Source organism: Aspergillus undulatus, assembly GCF_047715775.1.
Source record: "Aspergillus undulatus strain CBS 261.88 unplaced genomic scaffold BDV17scaffold_72, whole genome shotgun sequence".
NCBI lineage: Eukaryota > Fungi > Ascomycota > Eurotiomycetes > Eurotiales > Aspergillaceae > Aspergillus > Aspergillus undulatus.
This window is the reverse complement of record NW_027396676.1, coordinates 40,295-65,465: the sequence shown is the minus strand read 5'-3', so window position 1 is coordinate 65,465 and position 25,171 is coordinate 40,295. Positions and strand designations below refer to the sequence as shown.

The 25,171-nt window shown below is 50.7% G+C and overlaps 9 protein-coding genes across 9 annotated transcripts; 5 read left to right on the top strand and 4 right to left on the bottom strand.

Annotated features, from left to right (window-relative positions):
- Positions 1-1,351: 1,351 nt before the first annotated feature.
- Positions 1,352-5,341, bottom strand: BDV17DRAFT_284853 (uncharacterized protein; the record flags this gene model as incomplete). Its single annotated transcript, XM_073760605.1, has 5 exons — positions 1,352-2,750; positions 3,282-3,872; positions 3,922-4,434; positions 4,503-4,666; positions 4,718-5,341. 5 exons carry the CDS (start codon positions 5,339-5,341, stop codon positions 1,352-1,354), a joined length of 3,291 nt encoding a protein of 1,096 aa, XP_073611042.1.
- A 1,094-nt stretch (positions 5,342-6,435) lies between these two features.
- Positions 6,436-7,627, bottom strand: BDV17DRAFT_301242 (uncharacterized protein; the record flags this gene model as incomplete). The annotated part of the gene is made up of 5 exons (XM_073764210.1): positions 6,436-6,480; positions 6,527-6,590; positions 6,668-7,056; positions 7,184-7,282; positions 7,526-7,627. 5 exons carry the CDS (start codon positions 7,625-7,627, stop codon positions 6,436-6,438), a joined length of 699 nt encoding a protein of 232 aa, XP_073611041.1.
- A 2,505-nt stretch (positions 7,628-10,132) lies between these two features.
- BDV17DRAFT_295629 (uncharacterized protein) lies at positions 10,133-10,403 on the bottom strand (the record flags this gene model as incomplete). The annotated part of the gene is made up of 2 exons (XM_073763103.1): positions 10,133-10,327; positions 10,395-10,403. The coding sequence occupies 2 exons, from the start codon at positions 10,401-10,403 to the stop codon at positions 10,133-10,135; spliced, it is 204 nt and encodes a 67-aa protein (XP_073611040.1).
- A 1,208-nt stretch (positions 10,404-11,611) lies between these two features.
- BDV17DRAFT_301241 (glycosyltransferase family 25 protein) lies at positions 11,612-12,878 on the top strand (the record flags this gene model as incomplete). Its single annotated transcript, XM_073764209.1, has 6 exons — positions 11,612-11,776; positions 11,822-11,965; positions 12,019-12,086; positions 12,135-12,198; positions 12,260-12,484; positions 12,549-12,878. 6 exons carry the CDS (start codon positions 11,612-11,614, stop codon positions 12,876-12,878), a joined length of 996 nt encoding a protein of 331 aa, XP_073611039.1.
- A 247-nt stretch (positions 12,879-13,125) lies between these two features.
- On the top strand, positions 13,126-14,723 carry BDV17DRAFT_275233 (EXPERA domain-containing protein). The gene is made up of 4 exons (XM_073759189.1): positions 13,126-13,410; positions 13,485-13,883; positions 13,981-14,439; positions 14,497-14,723. Exons 1-3 carry the CDS (start codon positions 13,212-13,214, stop codon positions 14,082-14,084), a joined length of 702 nt encoding a protein of 233 aa, XP_073611038.1. The 5' UTR covers positions 13,126-13,211; the 3' UTR covers positions 14,085-14,439; positions 14,497-14,723.
- Positions 14,724-15,085: 362 nt separating this feature from the next.
- Positions 15,086-16,716, top strand: BDV17DRAFT_301239 (uncharacterized protein; the record flags this gene model as incomplete). Its single annotated transcript, XM_073764208.1, has 1 exon — positions 15,086-16,716. The coding sequence occupies one exon, from the start codon at positions 15,086-15,088 to the stop codon at positions 16,472-16,474; it is 1,389 nt and encodes a 462-aa protein (XP_073611037.1). The 3' UTR covers positions 16,475-16,716.
- Positions 16,717-16,957: 241 nt separating this feature from the next.
- Positions 16,958-18,838, top strand: BDV17DRAFT_295625 (Tannase/feruloyl esterase; the record flags this gene model as incomplete). The annotated part of the gene is made up of 1 exon (XM_073763102.1): positions 16,958-18,838. The coding sequence occupies one exon, from the start codon at positions 16,958-16,960 to the stop codon at positions 18,836-18,838; it is 1,881 nt and encodes a 626-aa protein (XP_073611036.1).
- A 558-nt stretch (positions 18,839-19,396) lies between these two features.
- On the top strand, positions 19,397-20,224 carry BDV17DRAFT_220885 (PLAC8 family protein). The gene is made up of 3 exons (XM_073755595.1): positions 19,397-19,673; positions 19,780-20,072; positions 20,168-20,224. Exons 1-2 carry the CDS (start codon positions 19,512-19,514, stop codon positions 20,002-20,004), a joined length of 387 nt encoding a protein of 128 aa, XP_073611035.1. The 5' UTR covers positions 19,397-19,511; the 3' UTR covers positions 20,005-20,072; positions 20,168-20,224.
- Positions 20,225-20,240: 16 nt separating this feature from the next.
- On the bottom strand, positions 20,241-21,175 carry BDV17DRAFT_220879 (uncharacterized protein). The gene is made up of 2 exons (XM_073755594.1): positions 21,166-21,175; positions 20,241-21,117 (listed from the first exon to the last, which is right to left on the bottom strand). The coding sequence occupies exon 2, from the start codon at positions 20,872-20,874 to the stop codon at positions 20,350-20,352; it is 525 nt and encodes a 174-aa protein (XP_073611034.1). The 5' UTR covers positions 20,875-21,117; positions 21,166-21,175; the 3' UTR covers positions 20,241-20,349.
- Positions 21,176-25,171: the final 3,996 nt, after the last annotated feature.

Genomic DNA, 25,171 nt, shown 5'->3' with positions numbered 1-25,171 from the left:
CAATTGCCACCCACAGCTCGAGCTGGAGTAACCCCAATACTAGCTAGTGCTTAAATATGCTAGAATCCTGAAGATCTCGTATTGAGGTATCAGAAGAATACATGACTCTGATCTCATAAGAACAGCATGTAGGTCGGCTGGCGAGCCGTGCTGCTATCAACCTGGCAACGGCCTGAAGTCTGGCTCGCTCGATCTCACACACTGGATCTACCGCTGAAAAGATTCATTGGTATACATACTGCTCAGAGGGCCGGCTCTAGATATAATGCCAATGTCCGAGCTATTTACCTCCACTGGGGACCATGGACGAACATCGCAGTGGAAAAACTGCGGAATATCCTTTGGCCTTCAAAAACACCGGAACCATATCGCACTTCCATAGGATAGGACGTATTCGGCTGCGGTACAGAACAATATTCAAAGAGCCATAAAGTGAAGCCTAGCCGGATATTATATAGCGCAAATCCTTGGGGGCCGTTTATGGCTTATCTACGATGCTATTGCTTAGTTCAACATCGGGGCCCTCCAAGTTCCAACCTGCCAAGAGCCTCGTTGGGTGTGACTCTGATGATAAAGGGTCATCCCTTTGAAGTTCGTCGGCTTCAGTAATCAAAGATTCTTACCGGCCCAAGCACAATTCTGGGGCCTCCAAAATATACCAGACCCGGTGGGGTTGCTTGGAGAGATACCAACGCCCAGCAAAAGCCCCGCCTCGCGCAACGGTGCAAGTGCCCATCATGAGCGCTCCCTGGCCTGGTTGGTCGAGATTTATTGCAGGCTAGCAGCAGGAATTAGTATGGACAAGGGCGAACCGCTGCGCTGGGTCGTTGACAGGGGAGGGTTGATTGTTGATCACTGCACAAATAATGAAACAATTTCTAGTGCCTATGTGGGTTTTAAAAGTTTTGGCCCCCGGGTCTCGTGTCTATCTTCATATATGAATCATTTTGACTCGAATTTGTCGCAGGTGGATTGGAAGTTTCTTTGACATATGGATGGGAACCGGAACGTCAAGACTCCGGTGGAAGTGGTGCAGCATCGTATGGACTAACCCCAACAGGAAGTCTCTATACGACTGAGGCCCACACCTCTTATATAAAATTGGGTACCTAACACGAAGAAACAAAGATAAATATAGCACTGGAAGGCTCGGAAAGCTTGGAAGCAGATTATAATAAAAGGTTGCATTTCTTTCGATTTCTCCTGGTTATTCCGTGTTGCAATTACACCCGTCCGCTAAATGGAAATAGTTGCCTTTTTCTACCAAACAAACAAAACACCGACACCGACACCGACACCTTCACATCGGGACCTTACTGCTGTATAACTAACCTCTAAGTATGACCATGGCCTAATCGTCGTCCTCCTCCTGCTTCGGCATCTTCGGCGCGTCCTCGTCGTCAACGAGTATCTCCTCAAACGCATCCGCCCGATTCTTCAGCCTGATCGCCGCCAGGTCCTCGTGCTTCTGTGCCTCAAGCGACTTGTCCATCTCGATCGTCTTGCGAGCGAATTGTACGGCCAGATTACTATCCCAGATGCCTTCGCGGCGGTTACATATTGACAAGAGATACAATGCTTTTGCCTGGACGCGCGCGTCGCGCGACCGTGTGGAGGTTAGGACGAGTGGAGGGACAATGCCGAGGGAGAAGGAGAAGGTGCGTTTGCGCGCGGGGTTCATGGCGTTACATCGCGCGAGGTAGACTTCTGCCAACGCGACTATGCGCGCGAAGTTGTCGTTGTGTGGGCCCCATGCGTCCTGCGGGTCCCAGGTGTGTGCGGTGAGAAGCATGGGCGAGAGGAGGAACCAGATGCGCAGGATGTCCGGGTCTTGCCCGTAGTCGCCGGCGTCTGGAAATGGGTATGCAGAGGATGAAGCCCGCGTGAAAGAGTCGTGGAGTTGTTTCATGGCTGCCTTGACGTCGGCTTGCGGGGTTGTTATTGAGGGGCTCGGTGCTTGGCCGTGGGCCAGGGCGCGCGCGGAATCGAGCATCCCGTGCAAGATGTGGTTCCATAAGCTGTTGAGGGCGTCATGGACGTTGTCTTCTGGTGTTGGTTGTCGTGCTACGACGTCTAGGTGGTCGTTTGGTGAGGTCATGCTCAGACTACTCCCGCGCATCTCGATGAGCATGTTATCGAGCCTCGTGAACATCGAGCGCATTGTGCGTTTTGGGATCATGGATCCTGTATCTGGTGCGGCCTCGTACGACCGTAGCAGGTTCAGCCCCGATCGCATATGGATGATGGCCGCCTGCGTTGACCCCCTCAGACACTCAAAACAGGCGAAAAAGAGACAAGAAATGAGGATTAGATCCGGCGGCGTTCCGCCCATTCCGCGCGCGTGGTACTGCACACGGTCCTGGAGTAAGCGGAGGGCCTTTCCATACTGCTGCATGGCGAACTGCGACATGGGACTCCACATCCCGATCGCAGAAAAGTCGTCAAACTCGTAGACCTGCTGCATTGCTCCTAGAGCAATTACCGCATGGGCGAGGACATCCTCGCGGTGGGCAGCCTGCAGAACGGGCTGTGAGAAGTGAATTGGGAACCGGGTGCGCATCTGCGCCAGGAAGAAATCAAGCGAGTGTTTCTCCGCGCCAGTGGTCGCGAAACTGGCGCGGGGCGTATACATGACAATTCGTAAATTTGAGCGACCATCCTGACGGGTGTTGGCGTAGGCACAATCACGCTTTGAGCGGATGCAGTTTCGACATGTGGGTTTGCCTTCGTCGCATTTGATCCGACGGGCCCTGGAAATGGGGGGGTGAGACAGAGAATCATTGGAGAGCGGGGGCGGGACAGGAATTGGGGGCCGTACTTGCAGACCAGACAACCGGTGCGGACTTTGGTCGAGCCTATTCGAATATGCTTTTGCTTGTCCATGGAAGGATATTCTTTGGGGAGCGTAGTAGGGGGAAGACTGAAGAGGGGAAGGACTGGAGTCTGGAAGGAGTCGTGGTAGTCGAGCTGGTTGGCGCTGGAGCTCGGACTCTGCCCGGCACGGCTGATACCTGGCCTCAGGCCGTCACTTCGCGGGAATCAGGCCCGCGTCGATCACCTGCATCCGATTGGCTGATGGAGGGGATCGTCGGCGCATGACTAAGCTGTACAGCCAGCTGCCGCTTAACACTGCCAAACAGAACAACACCATTGTCTTCAGTTCGTCTTAATTCTATTCTGTTGGTCTATCTTCTGTTCTTCACGTCGGTGAAAACCCAAACCCGCTCGACTCGTCCCGACGATGCATCTCCTCCGACCTCCCTACACTTAGGCTCTCATACTTGCGCAGCATATCATTGATTCCCGAAGCCGCGTGGGCCTGCCACCCGCCATCAAGACTCCCAATGTACTCTCCGTTATCGGCCAACTTCTGCAGCCCCTCGGCATAGTGAAGCCACCGATCCGGTATCTCTGGCGATGTACTGCTGAAGAATAATTCATTCAGTTCGGTCGGTACGTCCACCGAGCTCTCCCACTTGCCGCACTGCAGCCGGAACTTGACCGAGTGGCGGAAAATATAGAACAAATGCATGCCGACTTGCGACCTGGAGGCGATGATTGAGAATGCGCTGGTGAGGAAGAGGAAGTCGTGGTCGAGGACGTTGAAGGATTGTTGTTCGAGGAAGGCAAACAGGGCGAGGAGGATTGCGTACATGGCGAATTGGTGGGCCCGCTCCATGCCGTACTCTTCCTTATGCAATCGGGTTAAGGATGCGATTTCTCTGGCTGATGAGAGAGCTGTCGCTAGGGCTCCGGGGTCTGCCACTCGAGTTGACGGCTCCTGATCTGCTTGCCCTGTTATTTCGTTGAAGGGCGGTTTCCCCTCGAACCAGTCGCAGTATAGGTTTATTAACAGTGCGTGATACCGCATCCTGCACTGCGGTTAGCACACTCCCCTTTTTAAATATTTGGCTAACAAACCTTAGCAGCAGTATATGCGGTGCGGGCTTCTCTTTCATGGCAAACGTCGGCGGAAGATGAGCTTCCCAGTCTCGAAGCTTGTTATGTAAATCGTGTTTTTGCTCCTGGGTATTCCCTTGAGGATCAGCCTTTGGACTCAGTGTTTGCGACATATCCCTCGCGATAAACGACAGGCGGCATGCTTCATCAAAAGCCTGGCTCAGCCACGATGGTCGATCCGGCCGATTTAAAGGATACGCAGCCCACATATCCGTAGGTTTTGACGCATCGCGATCAATTCGTTGTAAGCTCACGCTATGCACCATGCTCGGCCGCAAAAAATTCGTATGCACAATTGTGTCAATCTGGAACAATCCCCAGGCTGTTCGCTTCACTGACGATATCATGTCCTCTGACATGAACGACGGATCTAGATCCAGGTCCGGGCTGTTAATTATTCCAAGCGCCTCTGCCATCTCGAGCGCCTGGCTAAGCATTATATATCCGTTGTCGTCATCCCCAACCATCGAGTATCTAGTCACAAAGTTTATCAGTCAAGGCCGGATTTGATATAACCTCCACCATCCTAAGCGGTGGCGCACCTTTCGTACAATAACAATGTGGCTTGCAATGAGGCCAGTCGAACAATGCATCCTTTTTCAAAACGGTAGGTCTGCAAGTGTCTCTCGGCTTCTGCAAGAAAGTCGGTCCCTTTCGTTTTGACATCCCCGGGGACCGTATACGCCTCCGAGTAATGCGAGTAATGCTGTCACAAGTTAATCAACAATCTCAACTGCTACACCTTTCCAAAACATACACAAGCATTCGCCAGCAAAGCACTGACCAACAACGGACTGCAGAAATCACTCTGCAGATTCCCCATCTGCATATGCTTCACCAGAATCTCCCGGTCCACAAATGCATAAAACGGATAATCCCAAGTAAAGTACAGCGAAATCAAATGCGACACGAGCGCATCATCATCCGTCACAGTCGTCCACGGCTTCGCAGGCACCTTCACCGGCGCAAAATCACACAGGTAATGCACATCCATAACCTTGGACCGAAACGCCGGCGCGCGGCTCTCAACCTCGTACCCAGCGCGCAACCTCGCGTTCTGTAAATTCAAACTGCTCGCCTTTTCGGGCGTCGGCGTGCCCGTCATTACTTGGTCGAGGTAGCACCGCACTTCGGGAAACGTAGCCCCGTGCCGAATCAGCTCTATCAAAGGCTGAATTCCTGGCCCGTCCCGCGATTGAATCAGCTCGAAGATATGGCTGAGCAGTTGCCGGTGGTAATTTGGGTCGTTTGATTCGCCGTCTGCTTGGGAGCCGTGTGCCGCGAGCCGCTGGCGACAGTTGCGGCAGGGGGCGGTGCCCGTGCAGCGCTGGCCATACTGGTGGTATGTGACGCAGGGGTCTTGGTCGTTTGTCTCGAGCATTTCCTGCGCTGCCGTCCGTCTTGGCGGTCGACAAATCTCGTATTTAGAGAAGCGCAAGTAGGACCCTGGGATACTTTTAGATGATTTGCGAGTCAACAAAATTCGAGATCGTGGTCGTTGGGGTTCGAGAATTGGAGGAAAGAGTGACTTCATCGCTGCTCTTGTTCCTGTCACGTGGTGACGCCTCTATGACGCATTGCTCCAGTGTCGTCCGATCTGGAACCAGAACCCTGCTCCCTGGGTTTAGCAAATGTACGATCATTATACTTTCAGTCTAGCATACACTTTATCTAACCTTATTTGTTGCACGCTGATTTCGATCGCTCGCTAGCGCGGAATGTCGGGATATATATAAATGCCAAGATCGACGCTGATCGAACCCTACTTTGTTAGAAACATTCCATCGCCACCTTACCATCGAGCGCTTCAGGATCTAATTTCCGACCAAATTGCAGTTAACTCGAGAACCCCCATGGGGCAACTGCCAAAATTCCAGGTCATAGACTGATGCCGGAAGGGAGGCCGCCAATGAGATGGCTGCCTCCTGTTCTCCGATCTATATCGCCCCTCCCCGCCAATAGCTCGCATCTCTTTAGCTAATATATACTTCAACCCGCCGATATTAGAAAGTGAACTGCGAAGATCTATCACGATTGTAGACACGAAATTAACATTTCAGTCTTGAACTAGAACTTGGACCCCCGAGCTTGGGGTTTTGTTTACGTTTCTACTCAGACTCAACAAGGCAACTGTGTGGTATAGAAATGAGACAAAATACATTAGTGAGAAACGAGCCCTGGCGAAACCGCAAAGTGAAGTAGGAACTAGAACAAATACCCCACCTTACTATCGTTCCTTTCGTCGAGCCCCATTATTGAAATACTAAGCAAGATCATCCACGGCCTATGAAGAATCACTCATGAATACTATCCTTCTTCCTCCTCTCCCCTTCATCCTCACCCAAATCCACACCTACACCCTGTCCCTTCTCCATCCTCGCAACCTGTATCGACCCCCTCTTACCGTTACTCGAATGAGAACCAGACCTCGCCGACTTCAACAAAAACGAAAAGTTAAACCTCTCCCACGGAATATCAGGAAGCATTCGAGAGACACGCCGCCGTGATACCGACGCACGGCTCGATGCACGTCCATACACTCGCGTTGACTTGATTGTAGGCTTACGTCGGTTCTGGACCCAGACAGCTTGATTAGAGCGACAAGGCGGATTATGTTGAAGATTAGGGTTCTAGATTATACCTCTGTTAGTTACTTGAATCGCGTCGTGAAACGAAAGGAGAGCGTAAGGAAAAGAGGGGAACATACAACGCCCCCAACGCAAAAATTCCCATAAGCAGCACCCTCTGGACTCTTGGCATATTCAACCCCCAAACGACCCTGCACGGCATGGCCAGAATAATCGCATCAGTGACGATATTCGGAATCTGCAGCCCCCTAGTAAACTTCGCGAGATCAATACAACCACCAGGTATTTTGGGCTCCCAGAGTTTCCGAAACGGAATGCAGGTCACGACTTCAATTAAGCAGACTCCAAAACACCAGAGGATAATCGACAATCTGATAATATTAATTACTAGAATCATGGGCTTCACGGGGAACAGCCGCTTGTAGAAGGCGAGGATTGACAATTTCACGTAGGTGATGTAGACTGTGTAGAGGAAGCTTCCGCTTGCGAGGGTTCTCATGTACACGAACTAGTTCGTTGGGTGGGACAGAGGTTATGTGTGTGCCGACGCCGTCGTAGAGGATTAAATACATAGTAGCCTAATCAGTACTTGAAATAGCCCACGGGAGAAATTTAGCAAGAGATGACTTACGCACAACACAAAGAAAACACAGAATCACCGCGATGGTCGAGATCACCAGGGTAAATGATGTGGCTGTAATAACAACATGTCGGAGATTATCATGGGAGTAACCCTGGCCCGTTGTATCAGAAGCAAAATCTCCCGCCACGGTGCCGGTCCGGTAGGTATAGATGCTGAGATGGGGTAGAAGCACAGTCAATGGAGCGAAGGGAAGCAAAGGCACGCTTTGCCAGGAAGACCTCAGTTAGAGCCGGTCATGACATGTCAAGTAAGCTTCACAATAACAACAGCAAAAAGGGGCAGATCGAGATCATAATCGCATCGATTGATCATTAGGTCAGTATGTACAGAGTACATCCGTAAAGCTGAACCGGGGGCGTTGGATACGTTTCTTCACGCCATCGACAATCCCCGGATTCCTTAGTCGCGACTCGCGGCAGAAACATGCATGCGGCATGATCAACAAACTATGGGAAGCTATACCGATTTCTCGGAGCTGTCATCTTTGGTGCTCGGACAGATGTACATATTGCAGAGTAGGCCCTTGCAGGCGGCGAATGCTCGATCGGGATCTACTGAGGGTGTCCAAGTCTCTTTTAGGGTTCAGGATGGAACATGTCAGATTGCTGTTCACTAAACGGAAACATACAAACCTCTGCGAGGAAGTAGGGGTAGTGTTTCATACTATGTCATCTTCTATCCCGCCATGGCGAGCCAGAAACCAAAAGCGGAAGACAGAAGGCTCCGACAAGAACGCGGCAGGGGTGTGGGGGATGAATATGGATTGATAGATGGTATACGACAGGCTCACTTGGCTACTTTCCACAAATTCAAAGTAAACTTTCAATCTTTCATCACCGTCCTCGATGTCAATGGCGGAGATGATGGAAGAGGATTTCTGTAGATTAACCGACTGTCAAAGAGCTTGGTTGGCGCTGTCAATGACCTGGGAGATACCGGTCCAAGGCCGTAATGAGGTGAATTTCGGTAATCGAACAATCCAAGATGATGTCCTGTAGTAGTACCATGGCCCATGCCAGGAGGGCCTAGGTAGGCTCTTGAAAGACCGTGAGTTCAGTGGTATATTCTTAGCGGTTCTAGCGATCCTTTGCGAGAGAGTTGCACAGAAGGAAGAAGCGAGGTACTATTTGCCGGGGTACAGCCTTTCTTATCTACAGACCATAAGCACGACCTTCAGGAGGCAGCTCGAATTCGTAAAGCATTGGTTGGCGGAAGCGCTTATGCACATAGGGCTATGGAGACAACTGGGTTGGTTTTGGGTCTCGGACAAGCTCTCAATGACAATAGTTACCGCCAGCCAATAATCCGCAACACGCGTTCAACGCTAACAAAGAAGATGTAACTATACTCATTCCACAGACTGCAGTCTGCCCGGTTTACCTCTTTGACCGAGCCGGCGGCTCCGCGAAATCAACTGATCTATCATTTGTGGCGAAACCCTCCACCGGTCGTGATTTTGAACTCGTCAACCCCCAAGACACTGCCCTGGTTGTCCCCTTCTGAGAACACGACCCCCTTGTCCTTAGCCAGATGAAGAGAAGTGCTAAACAAGCTAGCACTGGGATGCCGATGCCAAATCCCACTCCGAGTGCAATCTTTTCGGTTGGTGTTTGTCCATGATACTCGTTGACGGCGGATTGTGATGAAGAAGGTATAAATAGCTTCGCAGTTGTGGAGGCCGAGAGAGATGCCATTTTGCTGGACAAAGGGAACGGTGTCGCAGAGGTAGGTTTAGGTTCCGGGGAATCAGGCTCGGTCATATTGAAGCAGGTGGAAAAAGCCGTGCCGTGAATTGGAAGAAGAAAGAAAAAGTCGATTCTCCTAGATCAAAACTATGCAGCTGAATGACCCAGGTGAAACTCGTGACTTTATCGCTGTTGTGGACCTTTGCTACTTCACCATCAATGCCTTTGAGGCAAAAGTCGGCTTAGCATCAAGGGGCATGCATGATGGCTGACACTAGATGGAGTGTAAGAAAAGCCCGAAGGGAGTGACACAAGCGCGGAGGGGTGGGCGGGGGAAGGGGGTAGCGGTGTATAAGTTCTTCTTGCGAATGCATCTTGACACCTGGGAAATGCCTTGCCCTGTCTTCCTTATTTACCATATATTCCCGAAGTAGCCGCTGTGATGGCATCCATAATCAGATGGTTGTCTGATGGATATACACTAGATTTAGTTATCCAAGCCTCAAAGCCCTGTGAAGTGCATCATCTAACAGCTAGGTGGAGAACAAGGCAGCGACCACTCGATACACGCTATGAACAGTCCAATTTATCAAAGTAAAAACCCCTAACCTCTGCCTTAAGACTCAAACTCACTATTTCCAATTGGTCTGCATGGATATATATATCGCCATGCAGGAGTCCAAGGGTGAGGAGGAAGGGCTACCGTTCCATTGGGCGTCGGTTACACAAAATGGATGCGTATCCCTAGCAGAGCACTCACTAATGCAGGGTGGTTGCACGTTTTGGGGACGAAAGAGTATAGCCTGGTTTGCGGAAGCAATATCAAGGGAGTTGACTTTTTCTCTATATGCTAATATAAATTGGACGATAGGCAGCAGCCTACATCGGCCCCGCATAGGGCATCCAGCGCCTGTCAAGGTTATGAAGATTCCATTTCAATTGCAAGTTTGCTTCGCTAGTCGTTCGACCGAGTCGGTAATTCCACGTAATTTGTGGACGGATCGGACCCCTGCACCTCCTTCGGGGACGACTTGGGACGCACAGTCTCTGCAGTTAATTCTGCTTGACCTGGGTAGACAGCAGGTCCACCCAAATGAGATTTTCCTAGTTGGCGTGATCTTTGCCAGATTAGAGTCGCCAAAGCACCTAAAATTGGAAGACCGATACCGAGCCCTACCCCGAGCGCGATCTTATCCGTTGTTGCCAGACCGGAATCTCCATCCGCGGTTGGCTGTGGTGAGGGGGAAGCCACTGAGTCAGATGAAGTAGAGTTCGAAGTAGATGGACGTGTGCTTGACGAAAGGGGACGGTGCCGAGGAAGTGGCGCTGTCTCTGGTGGGGGTAGGGTCAGGCTCAGTGATGTTGAAATACGCAGAGGCAATCCCGCTGGGGGTGTCAGAGTTCATCCAGAAGAAGAAAACATTCGAGTAGTTCAGGTCAAAGCCATAAAGCTGAACAGTCCAAGTGAAGTTTGTGACTTGGTCCGAAGCGTACTGGGTACGGAGTGATAAGACTCACAATAGACATTTCCTTGACTTGCTGCAGTCTCCTGAATCAAACTCTGTTGCCAGAATGGGATATTGAATACCTTTAACGTTGTTTCCCATGCTATGACCTGCTCATCACTCAGCTGCCATTCGTGGTTGATGCCTGTCCAGGTGGAAGGATTGGAGAAGTGGTTTTTGTCGTCCACTGCCCTTACCAGACAGGAAAACGTAAAGAGAGCGAAGAAGGATAGTATCATAGCTCTGCTCGATGTTCGTTCCGTGACTCTTCCAGTACTCACTGGACGGGAAAAGATCAGGAGGAAGAAGCGAAGCAGGAGGCCAGGACACGAAAGGGACAGAGCGAGAAGGCGTTCTAGCGAAGGGCCCCTTGGCAGTATCACCTAACCATTGTCCCTAGTCCTATTTCTAGACTAAGAGAACTCTGGTCTCCATCGAGATTAGACTCAGAGCCCAAGTCCGACCAGTTCGCGAGCTTCGCCTTTGATGTTGCGTTGGTGCATTCAGGGCTGAGGGCACCTGGTTGCCGCCGTGAATGCATGGATGCGCTTCCCTGCTGTCCATAAGTTACTTATGTCCGTCCTATCTTAAATACCAAACAGGACTTTAGCCGCAGGTCTTGCGTTGCCCTCAATCCTGCCGACCGACATCCAGCATGTCATGTTCTCCCTGAATTCAAAGCGCGTCCATAAACAGGACCTAAGTCATGGCCTACCAGTCGAAGCTGGCCGGCAACGCTTGCTGGGAAAAGAGAGGTACCGTGGTTGAGACGCGATACATCAAGAGCCCACAGCAACCCTGTTCGTTGGGTGTTGATTGCACGAATGCTTATCCCAAGCGCCGCGCTAAAGCAGGTTGACTGCAGCATCGTCCTTTGGCTCCACGAGCAGCGCCCAAGCGAGATTGGGGTGACGCTCCTGAAAGTCAGTGACTAAATCCTCTCGTGCCCAGGTGTCAAAAACGTGAGCTGCAGAGCGCCTCACCTCACCTCATCTTCCTTGGCCAGTCAACGCGATTGTGTATATCACATCGGAAATTTGGCGCTTAGCAGTCAAATCACCAACTACCACTAGTTACCTAGTGCCTTGGGTTAGCAAAAGCGGGTTCGACGCGCCTGAGATAGGCCATATTGCAGAGTATCGCTGAGGAGCCCACAACAATTCCGGACCTCTTTCAGCAACTGCCTGCTTGCACCGTTCCTTCTCATGACCAAGCCGGATGCCCAGGGTTATGTCGCAGAAACAGGCTTCGCGCCTTATTCTGTATGCGATTCTAATAGTTTTCATTTTTGGCCTGTTGCTTTGGTCGCCCATTCTATCCGCTTCGCGACCGGAGCCTTCGAGTCCTCTGGATGCCTCTACGCCTATCCAATCGATCAGGAACGAGACATTGGGAGTAAATTAACCACCCGCAAGTACCGAGCTTTGCTGACTTGGACAGGTTCAAGACATCTTCGCCATCAGTCTGCCCAATAGAGTGGATAAGCGCGATAACATCGTGCTTGGTGCGTCTGTCAATGGCTTTCAGGTGGAGCTCGTCGATGCGACCACCCCGGACGAAATAGACCCCAAGACATATCCTTATGTGAGTCATGGAGTATTTCCCGTCAACAATGTATTCTCGCTAATGCGGCAAAGAACTGGAACTTCGGCCACAGGCCAATCGAGTATGCGGCTCGGCGTTCACATCTCAATGTCATGCAACGGTATGACTCTCGCATGCTGCAGTGTTACTTTCGCTAACCCGAAAACAGTGTTTTAAGGGAGCGTTTGGGCAGCGCAATTGTCATGGAGGACGACGCCGACTGGGACGTAACCGTCAAGACGCAACTGCAAACTTTCGCCCTTGCAGTGCGCGCGGTACTGTATGGAGCACCAGGCCACCGAGTCGCCCTATGGCGACGATTGGGATGTCCTTTGGCTCGGTCATTGCGGTATCGAATGCAAGACCGACCGTCCATACGTCCTCACACCCAACGACCCCACGATCCTCTCTCCAAATCACTTCCTCCCCTACTGGCGCGATCCACCGCCACTTGAAAGACCGGACAACTCCCGTCTGACGTGCGCCATTTCTGATGGTGTATGTTCGATTGTCTATGCCGTGAGCTTCCGCGGTGCGCAGCGCATTCTTGCCGCTCTGCCCGTCAATCCAACCGGTATCGCAGAGCAGACAATTCGACGTGTCACTTGGTCGCTTGTGTGGTAGCGGGTACTTGCGCTGCTTCGCGCCGTATCCCTCGCTCACTGGTGGGTATAAGGCGGCAGGATCAGCGGCCAAGGGGTCTGGTATCAATGGTCCTGAGGGTAAGGAGGGCGCTTTTGAGCCGCCATTCAGTCATGGCGTGATGTATAGTACGATGCTGAACATCAATCGGCTTTTGGCTGGAAGAAGGACATTCATGTCTACCTGGGGTGACGTTCCTGTCAGAGAAATTGCTCCAGAGGTTATACCTGTGATAGGAGGGACATTGATCGTACCGCAAGCTGAGCCCTAAAATGTTTGCATTCAAATTTTCATGACTTATCGCAACCACCACTTTAGTATTTCGGCAAAGGAGAGCCCCGAAATCGGCTTGCATATCAATAACGAAGCTCTAACACTAGGACCTCACGCGCATAGACGTCTTTTCACTGCATCAACCTCGAGAATTAGGGTTACCGTGGGCCCCGTGGGCCCCGCGGGAGAAACCCAGGGGATGTTGTCCTTCCGAATCGTCCCACTGACTTCAGGACAGGCACTCCAATCAACTTGTGCTTTATTTAATAGAGCAAGCCTCATTCACTTGACCAGTTTCTTCCAGCTTTTTGGAGATCGCGTCGCGGCCAAAATGTCCACTCTCCACTCATACTACCCCGTGGGGATCGACATCCCCAACTACGCCGCCAACGAACTCAGCACTCCGTCTTTACTCGCCATATTCATCGTTGTGGGAACGATAGTACTTGCCTCAAGCACATCAGTTGCGAAATATGCCAACCCACGGATTCCCCAAGCTGAGCTCTTGACGGTCTTCTGGTTTGCGCTATGTACGTCCATCTGCACCTCCTCCCACCGCAAAACATAGCGACAACAGAAACTAATCCTATGAACTGAGATACAGGCGGCACAATCCACTCCATCCTAGAAGGCTACTACGCCATCTCCGTTCTCACCATCCCCGGATCGCAACACATCCTCGCCCAACTCTGGAAAGAATACTCGCTCTCCGACAGCCGGTACCTATTGCAAGACTCCTTCCTATGGCCCATGGAAACAGTAACCGCGTTCTGCTGGGGACCCATCGCGTTCCTTCTCGTTGTATTGATTATAAAGGACCATCCACTCCGCCACCCGCTTCAGATGATTATCTCCCTCGGCCAGCTTTACGGTGACGTTCTCTACTATGGGACTTGTGGGTTTGAGTTTGTGGTAAGGGGTGTTGAGTTCTCGAGGCCGGAGAGGTATTACTTCTGGGGGTATTTTATGTTTTTGAATGCGATTTGGATTGCTGTTCCGTTTGGTGAGTTTGAGTTCATTTTTGCCGCTGGCTGCATCTGTGATGTCTTGAGGTTGAATCTCCTTGTACCGTACGGTATTGCTAATGGGGCTTGAACCAGTGCTACTGTATAACAGCGTCAAAGCTTCTTGTAGGGCTTTTGCTGCTGCGAAGAGCGTGAAGGATAAGTCGGGGGTGAATGGGAGTATCAAGAAGAATTCTTAGACGGGATGGAGAGACTGGATCTCATGCAAGTGTCTTAAGCCGAGCAGTGCCGTTCTGGAAAGTGGAGTTTGCAGCACCGGATCAGTTGGAAGTTTCCGCAGGAGGTTAATGTATTCGATCTCGGTAATTTGCAGTGAAGAGTGGGTGGGTAGGTGCTGGCCTGGAGGACAAGCTGGTATGTGCGTTAGCTTGGGTCTGTTCAGGGCCGTAATCAGAGGAGATGATCGTAGCGTAGAATAGAAAATCTGTATCAGTGGCCAGGTATATACACAAGGAGACTGTTCTACCGGTATTCCACCAGTACTACCTGTGCTTGCTATCCCTATCGATATCCGCCACTCCTCCACAAACAAAAGTCAGTGTACCCTTTCTACACCCCATGCGACCAACTAGCCGCTAACTAAGTTACCAGAACGATGGATTAAGGCACAGAGACAGATCTCCCGAAGCAACCACCACAGGTCTATGCGACCGGCCCTCCACCTTACGATCCCGAGCCCCAACCACAATATCCCGCCGAGAAGAACCCTCTAAAGACGTGGGGTGATGTCCAAAGGGAATGGGGGTACGGGTCGAAGAGCAGGGTCTTCAAGTACTATATCACATAAAAAGCTGCTGGGATTTGTTGTTGGGGCTATCACCGGTGTCATTATTGTCGTTTTTTTTTTTTTTTTTTTTTTTTTTTTTTTTTTTTTTGTTCCGCTATGCATGAAGATATGGTCTTGGTTGTCGGCGTTCTGCGTTCGAGGGCAAGGTTTATTGTATTTAATCAGCGATATCCATTTGAATTCGGATTTGTCGTATCTGCGAGTGGTGATGGTCGTACCTTCCCATCCAGCAACCACTGGCAGCAGCCCTAGAGGCAGCATAGAAAAGCCCTCCGCCCGGCCCACCTGGACAGGGTTCCGCGATTTCCCTCTGTGCACAGACTTGACTTTATTCCTGTCAAGTCCCCTTGTTCCCCGCTGCGCCTCCCCGGTTCAAACATTCTCCTCGCCACAATGCTTGTCTCAGGGTCCATCCAGCTGCTTCTTGTGACATTGGCGACGACTTTCGGAGTCCCGGCTCAGGAGATCATTACACGCGACGTCGTTATTCTTGGGGGCGGCGCGACGGGAACATACGCTGCCGTACAATTGATCGAAAGAGGCCATACGGTGGTCGTGGTCGAGCGGGAGAACCGCCTTGGAGGCCATTCAGACACGCTTTACCTACCAAACGGATGGATCGACTACGGTATCCGGGCTTATTTCAAGCTTCCAGTTGTCCAAAACTTCTTTGCACAACTCAACGTCGACCGTGAGATCTACGTGCCTGGTGCTCTCCGCACTGACTCCATAAATTTCCAGACCGGGGAGAGGGTCCCTTACGACGACGGTCTTCTGAGCACGGCGCTCGCTCTTGTCCGCTACCGAGCAGTCCTTACTCCATTCGACTACCTCAGAAGTGGTGGGTATTACCTCCCTGAACCGGTGCCTGAGGTGCTTCTTCGACCCTTCTCAGAGTTTGTTGAGCAGTACGACTTGGCTGGGATACTGCGTTTACTGTACACGTTCAGCGATCCACTTGGCGACATTCTTGGGACGCCATTGCTCTATGTATTGCAGACCTTTGGAATTGCGCATATCGATGCTCTACTTGCGGGTCCAATGATGCGGCCAAAGAATGGCTCCGCGGAGCTGTTCCGTGCGGCAGCGGCCTATATCAACGAAAGCAACATCTTTTACGAATCCATTGCCACCCAAGCGACACGCAGCTCCTCCGGCGTGGAGCTGGTCGTGGACAGCGCTGGACTCCGCCGGATTATTCGCGCCAGCAAACTGCTCATCACTTTTCCTCCGCTCTTGTCCAATTTTGAAGGCTTCGATCTGGACGAGAATGAAGTCTCTCTTTTCTCGAAGTTCATGTTTCAAGGCTACTACGCTGCAGTGTTCAACAACAGCGGCCTTCCGGATGGCTTCAACATTTACAACACCGACCCTAACAACCAGCCTGGGAATCTTCCGGTGGGTCGATATCAGAGTATGCTAGACTACCCTGGCATTCCTGGCTTCTACTCGACGAGAATCGTGGGCGAGGAGAATTTCACCGAGGTAGAGGCCAGACAGCTGGTGCTGGACGACATTCGACGTATGGGCGATGCTGGAACCTTCCCTGTTCACGAACACCCCGAGATCGTCGCCTTTGAGTCTCACACGCCATCCGCAGTAATGGTCCCGGTGGAAGACGTACGGAGCGGGTTCTACAGGAAGCTGTATGCACTTCAGGGACAGCGAAGCACTTACTACACCGGGCTGACATTCTGTACCGACTTTTCGGCGCAGCTGTGGAACTACACGCTTGCTATCGTGGATATGATGACAGCTGATCAAGCCAGGGTTGACCTCTAGCATTGGTCCCAATCAGTAGAACACTTTCAAGGGTCATCTGACGTTTTGTTTTGTGCTCCAAATATGTTGATAATAATGCATGATTGGCTCATTTATCTTCATAAATGGGATCACTCTTATTTTGACAGAAGCTTGCAGATGGTCTTAGCAGTGAATCTAACGTGAAATCTCTGCAGCATCACCTGAATTCCATTTTCTCCCTAGGAAATTTCGAGATACAGATGGACACCACCCGAGTCAAAACAGAAGCATCCCTCCACAAGAACCAAGGTGTTAGCCTTTGCTGACTGCTGAAACCGCTTTCGGTGGGAAACATCAAGTGAAGGTCTAGTGAATACCCAGAGGTTGAACTGCCTTAGGTTACAAAGCTGTGCACTACTTTTAACATCCACTAGTTCACATCCTCTCTTCCTCTTTCATCTCTCTAACAACCATTCCTCTCTTGGTTCTCTCTTTGTTCTCCTGGACCTGAAATCACTCAACATGGCACTCGCCAACAACTCCATTTTGTGGGACCAAGACTTCACCTCAGCATGCAGCACCCTCAAGCCCCCCACCATCCCCGACACAAAACTCCTCTGGATGACCTCCGTCCCAGTCCAAAACTTCGCCTACCCCTCCGAGTCCTTAACCGACGTCTCCGGTGAAACACCATCCGCTCTAGAAGGCGAAATCCCAACCCTAGACTTCTGCAACGTCACAATCGCCCTGACACACACTGAAAATGGCGCCGACGACACATCCTACATAACAATCTGGCTCCCACCAAAAGACGCCTGGAACAACAGGTACACAGCGACAGGCGGCGGCGGCCTTGCCGCGGGATTCGAGTACAACATGGTCAAACCTCTCTCATCCGGCTTCGCGAGCTCATTCACCGACGCAGGCCTAACACTGAACCACACCATCCAGCCCAACTCTGCAATTTGGGGCTTGAAGAATGACGGCTCGCTTGATGAGACACTCCTCACGAATCTAGGATGGCGCTCAATCCACGATATGGCGATCGCGTGTAAGGACGTCATATCTCAGTTCTACGACACGCCCCTCAAATATTCGTACTTCGAAGGCTGCTCGCAGGGCGGGAGGCAGGGATACGCCGCTGCCGCGAAATACCCCGATCTCTTTGATGGGATCCTTGCTGCGGCGCCGGCAATGGCCATGGAGTCTATCGGCCCAGGCGCATTGTGGCCCGTCGTAGTGATGCACAATGAGGGCGAGGTCGTGCCGCGTTGCGTCTTGGAGGCATATGAGATAGCGATCCGGGAGATGTGCGATCCGCGCGATGGCGTCGAAGATGGGGTTATCTCGGATTATGACCTGCTCGCTTCTTGTCCGGGGGGCTTTAATACTTCCACACCGGTTGGAGAGGAGCTCCCCTGTGCTGAAGGAGGAAACGCGAATACAACGATCACTATCACGGACCGCCACGCAACTGTCGTCCGTAAAATCCTCGATGGCCCTATTGACCTTGGTGATAGTGCGAGGCAATACTGGCCGGGCGTTGTCCCCGGCGCAACATTCTCCGGCATCGCGGATACAGTCTTCCACCCCGAGACTGGTGAATGGACGCCCCGTCCGTTCCCGCCTGCAGCGGGCTGGTTGCAGAATCTCGTTTTGGGTAATGCGAGCGGGGAAATTGTTGTTGCTGCTGCTGCTGCCGCAGGTGACTCTGGCCACTTGAGCCCAACAAAGCGACCGGGAGAAGCCGCCCTTAATATCACGAACCTCTCATACGCTGAATATTTTGCAATGTTCGACGAGTCCATCGAGCTAGGCGAACCGTATCTAGGCGATAAGGGTATTGACCTGAGACTTTTCCACGCCGCCGGCGGGAAACTCTTGAGCTGGGTTGGACTCGCGGATCAATATCTCCCGCCCCAGAACCTCTTCAACTTTTATGACAATGTTACAGAGATCCTCGGCGCGACGGAGGTAAACGACTTCTACCGCCTCTTTACGGCGCCGGGGGTTGGGCATTGTGGTGGTGGAACTGGGGCGCAGCCTGTTGATCCCCTCGGCGTGCTTGTGAAGTGGGTTGAGGAGGGTAAAGTACCGGAGACGTTGTCAGCTAGACAAGAGAGTGAGAGTGGGAATGAGAATGGGAAGCAGATGGGGAGGGAGCTTTGTGCGTATCCGAAGAAGATGGTTTTTAGGGGTGGGGATTTGGAGAGGGCGGCGAGTTGGGGGTGCGAGGAGCCTCGCGAGCATGGGGATGAGGAGGAGGGAGAGGATAACACGAGCGATGAGGCGGCTTCTGGTGCGGCTCGTGGAGTGGCTATGCTCTGGAGTACCTGGTTCTTGTTGCCTGCACCGTGGCTTTTCTTTGGATTTGAGGCCGATGAGACGGGTGATGATGGATGATGGATGAAGCCAGGATCACGCATTAACTGATGCTATTCTAGAACTTTACTTTCTCCGTCTGTGTTCTTATTATCTTGTGTTCTTACTGCTAAGCATGTCGTCCTTGCTCAGCTAATACCTTAATACCGTGCACAACCTGATTCCTTACGTAGCTACCCAGTCGGCCGCGCTACACCAAGATCAGTCAACGCAGAGAGATGTCTAAAGAGTGGCTTTGGCTGGCCGTTGAAGCCAAAGAATAATGCTGGCTGTCGCACCCTGGCACTGCCCAACCGGTGGGTCCGCCCCTGATCTGCATCTCTATCTTCTGCAGCCTCGCCACTACGAGTCATGCCGTATCCCGTACCCCGTACCCCGTATATCGCATCCAACGAACCAGTGGAGCTTCGAGCTGGATACCCAAATAAGATGTCAACAGCACAATGGTGTAGGAGCAAGCTAACGATCTTGACGCGGCTTCAAGGTCGTTCTATGAATTTTCTGTCGACCATATTTATACCCATACCCGGCGTCACAGACGCATACTCAAACCGAGCATGTCGCAATTAACTTGATTCAAATTATAAAACTCGACCCTCCTCGTCGTTTCGTCTATCGCCTCCTGCCGGACATCCTTGAAGAAAGAAGGAAGCAAACTCATGAAGACAAAGAAGAATGTCCGAGGACCGGATTAATGGCTTCTGCGCTTGTCCCTAAGAACCACGCCAGTCAGCGCAGTACTAACAATCATATTCGATTCCCCAGTGTGCGAATCATGCTTTTGCCCCTGCCTGACCTTCAGCCGCACCACGATAGAATCAAAGGCGGGGTTGATCCAAGAGATTGCAATAATGCGGTACGTCCCATCCATCCATCCATCCCGCAAACCTTCGCCCTCCACTCTGGCCGAACCCTCTTTATATCCTTCAAGTTTGCCGCTAACTTGTTGAAACGGAGCTCAGTGTCTGTACCTAACCCTCGGCTGCATAACCGGCCTCTACCCCCTTTGCCTAATCCTCGAGCGCGGCCGGGTACGAAAAATGTATAATATCAAGGGCGGGTCCTATGGGGATTTTTGGGCGAGTGTTTGCTGCGTGCAGAATGTGCTTCTGCAGAACGAGAATGGGGTAATCGCGAGAGAGGAGGTCAAGAGGGGTGCGATTGCTGAGACTCAGACACAACAGTAGCAGGGTGTGCAGGGGATGAGGTATCCACCTGTTGCTCAGGTAAGGGGGATAGAGCGGTCTTAGCATAGGTAGGCTTGATCTTGGGATAGTATTGGTCATGAAATTCTCTGGCTTCTTTTACTTTCATCAGGGTTTGTGTGGCTTATGGCGTTGTTGTCTGTAGCTTTCTCCGGGCCAAGAGTCAAGAGAGCATGCGGGTGTACCATGAAAGTGCAGGACCACAACCCGCCGCTCGGTCGTCCAGAAGATATCTTTCGAATGTTTAGTAAATATCCATGCAATATGAGTCTATTAAACTGTATGAATTCATCCCGAACGCCAGATTCACGATCCTCCCTATCAATGTCATGCATGCCCCCGTTCACAACTTAACCCCGTATCCCGCAGTACATCTCGCATCTCCCTCTCCGTGCTCTGAGTCTCCAGGTAGCTCGACAGAAATGTAACCTGGAAATCACGACACAGCTCCTCGAGCTCCTCGCAGCGCTCTCTATACCGGTCCAGTTCCGCTTGCATGTCGCGACAGCGCTGTTGTAGGTATTCCAGCTCGTCGAGGGTTGGCTGTGTTGATTTGGGTTTGTCATCATCTTCGTCTTCGATATCATCCTCTGTTTCGGTCTTTGTCTCGTGTTTCTCGTGTTGGAAGCGATCTATTGACGGCAAGGTGGTAGGACCGTCTGTCTTGTGATCGAGACTCGGTGTCGATGTGAGCTGGTGGAATCGACGACTCAGTCTAAATATCAGCGATGATCGGAGGTATGGAGGAGCCTGAGGCATTGCGTCTCGCGAGGAACTGCTGCTGTTTCTGCTGCTGCTGTCGTTACTGCGTTGTTTAGATGCGCAGTTACTTGTATTCGTGACGGTCATCATGACTGTGTTCTGTTTTGGGTAGTGTGAAAGAGGGTAAAAGGGAAGAGGGAAAAGAAGAAACTGGTACAGCGCTCGTTGTTTTCTGGTTTTTTTTTTTATCGGATCATACACTTATCATGGAGGAATGTTTCATCCTTATATACCGGTCTGTTGGGCGGCAATAAGAATGCATATACTAACGATTGGATCATTCATGCTGAAGAAACATATTGTGAACCAGTCCGTATCCCGGAAAAGAGTGGGCTGTGCATGTCTTAGCATCCGCAAGATGTTTAATTGGTCGAGGCATGCCAATGTCATATTTTGAATTGGGTCTGGGCTGCGGCGCGTTCCACGACATCACCGGTCTCCAGGCAGCAGCTTTGTATGTGGGTAGAACCGAGCCCCCTTTCCTACCCGCCGGCCCAGGAGTTGAAGATTCAGTGACAGAAGTGGATAAGAAAGCTCTTCACGACAAGTTGACATGCGGGTTTGAGCTTGGGTTTGGGTTCGGGGTAGAGGACTGGTGGAATTGCCACTCCGTCTAGCCATAAGCGTAGTGAATGCCCTAAGGCTATGGGGCTTGACTGCGCCCGCTGTATGTTACCTGCCTTTGCCACGTCGGGGGAAACATATCGAGAGTTAAAACCAGCTATGGATTCGAGAGTCCTTGTCCAGTCCACTGCCATTTTCCTCTGTCGTTCTCACGGGTATATAAACCCTGCACCCCCCCTCCCATCGCCTCTCTCAATCTTTCCTTCTCCCACTCCAGCTCGTACGTCTCCCATCTGCGTCTCCTGGTCCAACGATTCCAGCAGTTCTATGGCCTAACGCCTGCACCTGTGATGAATATTGGTGCTATGTCTATTATCTACTCACAGGGTTCCGCCTGCTCATTTCCTTGCGGTACGTCTACCACAGTCACAACGAGCATCTCCTGTCGTCTTAGCACCACTTCCCCAAGCGATGAGCCTAAAAGCCCACAATCGACAGGGGTTTTATAATATCGTCCCCGCCCTCGCCAGATAGCCAGATCAGAAGGTGGCCAGCTTCCAGAAAGCAAACGAGGTTTCTGAAGTTCGGCAGTAAATCAATAAAGGCTTTAAAGCCACAGCTCCGTCTCCTTCGACTTGTCCTGCTCTTGGGCTTTATCAACAAGCACCTTTCTAAGGTCTGGCGCACACTGGCAAGTTTAGAGCCTCGCGCATTGGGTCAAACTAGAGAATGTCAGCTGTGACTGCTATTAGCCACCCACCTACTGAAGGTTTAAGCTAAAAAGCAATTATTGGGCTAATGATAGGCTCAGTATGTTCACTAAAGTCTATCTACATTCTCCAGCTCCACTATAACTCCCTCTTCCAGGCGATATTTGTTTTCTGTCTGAAATATCCTGTTCTCTAAGCTGATATATATCTAGGAGGGAAGCTATGGTGGAATTTAAGGTTGCAGGTATAAAATAGAGGGGCAACATCAAGCAGACAAAAGAAATCTTGGGCTTACGCCACAACGATGGATGTAAGATTTCTCTTCTTGGGCTGTTTCAACCTGTGTGAATGACTTGGTTATCCAATGGTGTCCAGTCTTCTTCTTCTAAACTCAACATCTGACAAGCCGTCCGTCTAACGTTCATTACCCTCTCAATCGGGGTCGCAGTTCCCGACTAAGAGGAATAGAACAAAATTCGCACTTCCCTTGCGCGGTAAAAGGCACCTCTAAGGGGAAAAGACTATGTATTCCTTCCTCTTCCCAGCATGGAATGCCACAATTGCTGTATCTTTTGGGTTTTTACCTAAGGCCTTTAAATCAAAACATACGGAATTCTTTCAGAAAACCCTAGACAAGAAAACTTTGATGAGCCAAATGTCGCGGCTTTGTCTTGATTGAGAGCCACCATCAACTGCATCCCCTCGTTCTCACGAAGGTCGTCCAAAACCCCTTGTTCATCCCATCAAGTTCTCTCTGCTCGCGCGATGCTTGCGAAATGGGCAACCTTTGACAATGCTGATCTACCAACACTGGATGGTCACCAAGCTTTGCGTCCTCGTCAGCCTGACCTTCTACGACGGCAATCTTCGAACTGCTGGCGACTTGGACAATGTTGTCTTTCAAGTGAGACGGCAAGTTAGGGGTCTATATCCCGGGGACGACTCTATGGTCGTGAGTGGTAGAATCCAAATTTAATGACTGGTACCCCGGTTGTCTGTGCTAGGCTTTTTATTCTATATATTCAGGTAGCAATTCTTACTATATAGGATATCTGAGCGTTGCGTTTGGTCGGCGGTTTTAGCATTTTTCTCCGGCTCTGGATGTTCCTGCAACTGCTGGGTCTCTCCTCTTCCTCGTGCCTCTCTTCCTTGCCTTGGCTGAATGCCTTCCTATTCTGTCAACCCGATTCTTGACACCGAGAAACCAGCTAGAGGAAGATGGTTAGTTGTTTCCTACAGATTACATCCCGCTCTACATCTCTCTTCCTGTAATTGAACTTGATCTTACGGTATTCTTGCTTAGATTCGTATTCTAGACTCGCTGGAACTCGCAGGGGAGCTACTTACTTCTCCAGCCATCTTACGACACACGCGTCATTTATGCTTTTCCTTTCGCCTTCGGAACTCCTATGCCATAGAGTTCTATATCTGTTTCCCGCCGTTGGCCAGAAGCCAGTCGAACATGAAAAAGGTACTCGTGCTATCGTAATGTGAATGTATCTCTGGTCCACTCTGGCATGTCTCGCCTAATCGTAGAACTTTCCTGTCCAACCTAGTGACTGCCAGCGAAGTCTAGGTCCAAGCCAAGACCATACTAGGCAGTGAAACTGTTGACATACTCTACAAGAATAATGCCATTGATTCACAGAATCTCTACCTTGCCTTATATTCTCTGACATGCACCCTCCGAGTAGCCATGGCCTGGGCTCTTCACATCTTCACAACGAACTGGTTCATACAGGAAGCTATCATGGTTGTCTGTTCCAGTCTCTTTACCTAGCCTGGGGCGAGCCAGCCCGGCTGAAGGGTTCTTCTGCCCAGGTGCATATCGGCAGTCTTGGTTCCTTGCTCAATTACCGGTGAAGACTCATCAATACCCCTAGGTGCGGCAATTGGCGTCCTCTCCTCCGTTTGCTATTGCGAATATCGTGCACTCGAGCTTGAAATTCAGCCACCATATCACACAATAGCAGCACTTTTACAGAAAAGGAAGGGCATGCGGCTATCTATGTTTCAAATAAAGCAAATGAAAAGTTGTGGAGCGTGTGGATCAGCCGAGCTTGCTACCATCAGACAACATGGCTTCAGTTATCCGCGTGCTGAAAACCAGGTACCACAAAAACCACCTATTGACAGAGATAAGCTCATTTCAACCATAAAGAGGCTCTATAATGATATATATTATGTGCGTTGAGCACATAATGTACCTCGCTAGAGATCTCGGATTGATATCTCAAACTTCTACCCTGCTGCTCTTCCACACTTTTCCAGCACATGGATTAGAATGAGTTTGTTAATCCTTATCTTTGAAGGGATGAAGTTGAGCGAGGTGCATACTTCCGCAAAGACTACCGGAGATTTCAATGACACTTTGCCATCGCTATTACCTATGCCCATGTAATGGGGAAGTTTTGCTGGCCAGAGCGAACCAAGTCCCTGAAGAGGCGTATAATACTTGCCACGTGTTGTCCTAGCAATCCACCTTGGTGAAAATGAAGTATCGGACTTTGACCCAACCTCGGTATCTTAGATGAATACCTGTGTCAACTTGGTAATCTTATTTATCGACGGGTTAGCGGTTACCATACGTACCGCTATATCCTGCCATACTGGTGACATGTCTGTCTCTAAGAGGACTTATGCTCTAACATAGGAAGCTATTATCCTAACACTTGGCAGTAATATATTAGTTACTAAACTTATTAACTATACTATAGCGAAGGGATCGCTCTATACAGTTTAAAATAATATATTTCTAGTATTATGCGCTGAATTGAGATTACCACGTTGCCAATCATTATTAGAGAAGGCGATAACAGCCAATAAACATAAATAGCTATCTTGCAAGGATGTGCTATTAGGTTGGCCTGTTAACCAAAATTATGCGTTTTGTCTAGGCGCTCTCAGAGAGAAAGCCAACTTACCCGTTGCCCTAACCGAACGCTCCGTTGAACCCCGCAGACAGGTGGCCGGAGGCAGCAACACCACGACCACGGCCTCAGCTAATGTATCACACATGAAATGCAGTGTTTATGACACCTATTTTCCTAAGCAAAAGACTAGAAGAAACCGCAGGAAAGCACAGGGACCGCCACTCAGCACTAGAAAGAGGG